Genomic DNA, 6,000 nt, shown 5'->3' with positions numbered 1-6,000 from the left:
CAAGAAATTTGTGGAGTGGTTGAAAACTGTTTTCATGACTCCAACCTCTCTGATTCAGAGGGGTTGGGTTAAATGCGGGAGACACATTTCAGTTGAAGGCATTCAGTTGTACAACTGACTAGGTATCCCCCTTTCCTTTCCTGTTTTGTTTATTGGCTTAGTCTCATTATTAAACTCACCTTTTGCACCTGCTTCCTGACTCCTAGCGTATACTTTACAGTATTATGTGTTCACCAGTTGTAGCTTCTGAATATTGGCCATTTAGATTATTGTTTCTTATTTATTATATTTTGTAAGGCTATAAACTCGTCCCCAGGCTAATTGCAATTATTTTGGATCTACTTTTTATTCACCTTATGCACCTGTAAATAAATCACACCATTTGCACCTGAATTCTGCCTGACTCCTGATGCTTTACACTGCACTGCCCAGACCAGACAGTAAGGTCCACTATCTTACATACATTGAAGTATAGTCTAATTTAGAGGTATGCCTACCATAATACACAAAGTTAAGCAACAAGGCCTGGGGGAGGGGGGGGGGGGGGGTATATTGGTTGTGTACCACAACCCCCAGAGGCACCTTATTGCTATTATAAACTGGTTACCAACATAAATATTATATGAAACACTTCATCAGCCAATAAGCATCCAGGGCCCAAACTAACCAGATTGTAATGCTGTTAGGGCTTGCACAATTATCGCAAGTATGGACAATAACAGTGAACTAAAACAAAACGTAATTGGCGAAATGCATTAATTTTAGGAGAGGAGGGATTCAACTTTATATTCAAGTAGATATAGTTTACCCTAAAAGCAGTTTTTCATTTTTAGAGGAAGTGGGTAAAGTTGGTAATCATTTTATCAGCAGAGAGGTATGGTTGGAGGAGAAGCTTAATTTCCAAAAGTTAAAGCTGTCAAAACCATTCATTTTTGAGACAGGGGTGTTAACAAAGCTGTTTTGTTTTCATTAGTTATGTTATAGCTAATGTTCAAAGATGCATTATGATGCAGTACGAGCTGAAAACATTTTTCAACAAAAATAACAATTATGACAATAACCATAACCATTTGCATGACAATTAATCTTTACTCAAAATGAATCAACGCCCTTCATGAAGGAAGCAATGGGATGCTCGCGGAGTGCCATGCAGGAATACCCACATGCAGGAACGCCCGAATTGCAGGCTGCAGTTGCACACTATTGGAATAATTCTGTGTGAGACGTCAGGCTACCTGAGAACTGCTGCAGCTCTTATTCAGTTTGCTAGGGTACAAAAGTAAGAGAGCGTCAAAGAAACGCTGAGCTCTCCAATTGGCCCAAACGCGTGTCTGTCAAGAAGGAGAAACGCTGCTATCCGCTGGCTCCAGTAAGAAGAGAAGATGTGGAGAAAATATTTGCTAAAATTGGGAAATCGCAGTTTATTTGCTAAAGCATAAATCTGCGGCAGGTGCGTTGGATATCTCTATGCTTTTTACTATTGAATTAGGACACTGGAATCCTTCCTATTAGAGAACATTTAGAGAAGACGCTCAACTTACTGCCATACAGTTTTACCTCGGGTATGGAATCTAATAACGTAACGCAGAATGGGATAGTTTATTTTACGAAAAATATTGTGTATAGTTTGTGAAACAGGATAGAGACGCATGTATTCAATGGCTTGCTGCTGCAAGGTGAAATCCTACGGAGGTAGTGATGTAAGCAGTTCTGCTCAGTGATGTAGTACAGATACATTTATCTAGAGGGGAAATTATCAATATTTTATATAATCATGGGGTACTAACATATTGCATTTGCCTATGACTCCTATCTTCACCTTGTGGGACATCCTTGACGCAGCTTGTGAAGTGTTGATGGAATGCCTTTTAGTAGGGTTGTCAGTGCTTCAATAAACATTATAGTTTGTTTTGATGATGATGATGATGTGGGTGAAGACTTCAACAATTGACTAGTGCAGTGATGAGAAATATACGGTACGGTGGATATCAGAATGATCTGTGTTACACCAGTTAAAGACAATCATCCATGAGTTTGCTGTAGGGGCATATGTAGAGTACACTATATACAGTATATATATTATATGGAGATGTATCTCGCAAACACCTCATCTGTGCAAATGCTTAGCCGAAATGTAAATTAAGTACATCTCTATTCAAGGTTACATTCAGGACTGCGGCAGTGGAGTGGATTAAATAATGAAACTAAGATGTATTACTTGATATAATGCCAAATATTTTTTGTTTAAAATGGTCTGGCTTGTGTTGCTTACTTGTCAAAAGCACAGACTTCTGTTCTGCTAAGCATTTCCAATGGTGCACCTGTTATTTTCAATGGAATGGCAAAGCCTTAAAGATGTTGTTCTTTCTTTTTGTCGTGTTGTTCTACCTTTATGTTGTATTCCCTCAATAACAAAGCAATGTTTACTCTGTGAACACTGGCCCTGTAGGACTTTTAAAACATTCTTCTGTCTGCCCTTTGTCTTGAGGGACCATTGATGGTAATATTAGACTATTATGTTGGAGTTAGTTTAAAGACAAAAGACAACTTTCAATTTGAAATGTCTAACAAGACGCATTCATTTTGTATCATGACTTAAAATTGATTGACAGCTGTTACTGCATAGTTATTAACATGCTTTACATTTACTCAGACATATTTATGACTGTTTGTTTCAATGAAGCCTATTTTTCTTTGACAGGAGTTCGATCAGCCAGGTGATAAACACCGAGCTCCTCAGACTCTTCCTCTGCAGTCCAACTCCAAACACACCAGCGTCAGGGGACAGCAGTCCAATTAATTAAAGTGCTTAAGCGATTAGCATGGCGCCAATAATGGAGGACAGGCATACTGTCCTGCAACTCTACGAGCCCGTCCGCGAGCTATGCAGTATCAGCCTCTATCTCCCCAAGGGGAGGGCCCCAGTGTTTAGATACAAGAGCCACGCCCCTCTGTGGGCCCAGCCCAGTAATGACCAAGACCAGGGAGAGGTGGATCCCACAGCATTCAAACAAAGAGGCCAGTCTTATGAGTCCGCAGCCGAACTCCTCAACTCCTACCAGGCAACAAAGGAAGCTGTTGCTGAGCTCTGCTGGCTGGCCACGGAGCACCACCAGTTGCTGACTGATCTCTTATCTCTGTGCGGAGACTGCGCCAACAAAGTCAGGATGGGTAATCAGGATGGGAAGCTCCAGGGTCACAGAGAGGGTTGTGGGAGCTTCTCAGGACAGGTCCTCAGCAGTAATGCTCAACATGCTCTCTCCATGTCCCCGGAGCACAAGAGAGCCTCCTCACGGGGCAGAAAGCTGAAGAAGCTGGGTGTGAAGAAGTTAGACAGTGCAGAAGAGTTCCTGCATAGCAAGATGAAGAAGAAAGTAGGGCTAGGGAGCACTGCAGTTGAGTCTTTATCTGTCCAGTCCTCGGCTCAGACCCGGAATCAGTCCAACCTTGTCCCAGTGGTGGAGGAGCAGAGAGTTCCTGGGACCCTAGCACCTCTCCGAGCTCCAGACACGCCAATGTCAGGCTCCTATGTCAGTGTGGCCAGCAACCCCATCCTCCCTGTGGAGGAGCACTTCCATATTGCCAGGGAGGGCTGGGACTTCATGGAGGACGACTCTCAAGCCTCTGAGCCAAACCTGGACTGCACTGACATGTCTGAGTATGACAGTGAACTCTGCTTGGGCTACGAAGCTTCGTCCTGTAGTTTATTGGAAAACGTTCAGGATCATATCGAACGGGAGTATATGCTGAGTGGGAACAACATTCGTCCCATGCGGTCTGAGGACAAGTCAGCCCACCAGCTCTATGATGAGATCAACAGGAGGGACACAGGGGTCAGGGTGGTGGCCAAGGTGCAGGAGGTTGAGGGCACAGTTCAACGTGCTAGCCATATGAGCCCAAACAGGTCCAAAGAGTTCTATCCAGAGGCTGAATCAGTTGCACCTCAGCCGTGGACCAGCAGCTGTCAGCAGGAGTTTGGGGAATGTCTAAACGGGGACATGAGGGATACGGTAGGGACCAAACCTGCAGAGGGGCTAAGGCTGCCTCTCTCACACCCTACTGAGGCCTCCTCTACGAAATCCTACAGTAAGAGTCCCTGTTCACCCTCTCTGTGTGGGGTGTTCAACACCTCATACCCTGCCACCAACAGTCTGCAGAGCATGTCCCCAGTGCTGTCCCCTCTATTGACCAAGCTCCCCAGCCCCCAGCTCAACCACCGCATCCTGCTCCTTTCTGACGAGGACGTTGGCCAGGGGACGGACAGTGACAGCCCCCGGACTGGATCCAAAGAGGCGCCCAAAGTCACCACGGAGGTCATAGATAAGAATGGCAACAAGCGGACCATCACACGGCTGGACCTGAACCTCAGCAGACTACCAGCGACTTCCAAATGGAATTCCACCAGCCTCTCCACGGCAACAGGTGAGTTAGTGTTATTAAAAATTACAACAATCCTCCCACCTCCCATTCTTTCCTGTAATGTCCCCCCGTCTTGACACTAACGTTGACATCAATGCTTCACTCCTCCGTGTGACGTGTCTCTCGGAGTTTGTCCTTGATCTGGCTTCAGTACAACACTGGAATGGAACGGCTGTTATGTTTACTTAGGTGTAAGAGAGATTATAGAATGATTGATGTGTAGAATACAGCAACTGAGCACTATATCAACAGTTGTTCACCCAGCCCATACAGCCTGGGGATGTTTTGGAAATGGTCTGTTACTGCTGTCAAACAGCAATAACTGTTTTTACTTAACACTGTGGGAGTTTTTGCACTGACTAAAGCTATTTTCTCTCTGTATTTCCCTCCTCTAGGAGACAGAGTAAACAGTGTCCCAGTGCTAGCTGTCACAGTCATCACTTGACAATCTGTCTAAATAGTTTCTGATCATCCTGTTTTGGTTGTGACTGGCCTGGTGTGCTTGCTTTGTCCTTGGCATGTGACTCAGTATGAAAAGCTGCCCAACAGACAGAGAGAGCGAGTGAGAGAGAGAGAGAACAGAGCCTGAGACTGATTTGATTTCTATCCCATGCTGATGAGCCTCTCTTAACCATTTCATCCCCGGGGGGCAGGAGTGGTTGGATGGGGTTCCAGATCAAAGGCTCTGGGTTGACATGCAGTTCAAATCCACTACCGCTGTCATGAAACAATGTTAACTGAAGCATTGCCAATTTGTTCTCTTAGTGCTCTGCACCTCTTCCTAAACCACTCCCTACTGAGTTCACAGGCTGCCAGCTGACAAAGACTCCCCCTCAACAGGCGCATGGGTTGCAGAAAAAATAATTAGGATTTGGGATGTGGCTTAAGAAGCAGAAGTGCAGCAGAACTTCAGAATTGCCTGACAGTCTCTTAATCTTGCCCTAATAAACTGTATCTCATAATTACATTGACAAGCCTTGGGTTGTTAAATAATGTGACATTGACTGTTAGCCATTGCATCCCATATGTCTCTACAGCAAAGAGTTGCCTGCTCTTACATTGTACACTGAGTGTACAAAACATTAGGAACACCTGCTCTTTCCATGACATAGACTGACCAGGTGAATCCAGGTGAAAGCCATAATCCCGTATTGATGTCACCTGTTAAATCCACTTCAATCAGCGTAGATGAAGGGGAGGGGACAGGTTATATAAGGGTTTTTAAACCTTGACAGAATTGAGACATGGATTGTGTATGTGTGCCATTCAGAGGTTGAATGTACAAGACAAAATATTTAAGTACATTTGAACGGGGTAGGGTAGTAGGTGCCAGGCACACCGGTTTGAGTGTGTCCAGAACTGCAACGCTGCTGGGTTTTTCACGCTTAACTGTTTCCCGTGTGTGTCAAGAATGGTCCACCACCCAAAGGACATACAGACAACTTGACACAACTGTGGGAAGCATTGGAGTCAACATGGGCCAGCATCCCTGTGGAACGCTTTCGACACCTTGTAGAGTCCATGCCCCGATAAATTGAGGCTGTTCTGAGGGCTAAAGGTGTTCCTAATGTTTTGTACACT

The 6,000-nt window shown here is 44.7% G+C and overlaps 1 protein-coding gene across 2 annotated transcripts in view; it reads left to right on the top strand.

Moving 5' to 3' along the window:
• Positions 1 to 1,270: 1,270 nt before the first annotated feature.
• LOC129812848 (formin-like) overlaps positions 1,271 to 6,000 on the top strand; it is a 122,233-nt gene continuing 117,503 nt past the window's right edge. The window contains exons 1-2 of one of the 2 annotated variants that reach the window (XM_055864776.1): positions 1,271 to 1,450; positions 2,702 to 4,422. In XM_055864776.1, coding sequence (XP_055720751.1) covers positions 2,823 to 4,422 — 1,600 coding nt within the window. In that variant the 5' untranslated portion in view covers positions 1,271 to 1,450; positions 2,702 to 2,822. Of the gene's footprint in view, positions 1,563 to 2,701; positions 4,423 to 6,000 lie in introns of both variants that reach the window. The other variant, XM_055864777.1, reaches the window with a different exon arrangement.

Source organism: Salvelinus fontinalis, chromosome 16, assembly GCF_029448725.1.
Source record: "Salvelinus fontinalis isolate EN_2023a chromosome 16, ASM2944872v1, whole genome shotgun sequence".
NCBI lineage: Eukaryota > Metazoa > Chordata > Actinopteri > Salmoniformes > Salmonidae > Salvelinus > Salvelinus fontinalis.
Note: the sequence above shows the minus strand (reverse complement) of the source record. Positions and strands in the feature narration are given on the sequence as shown.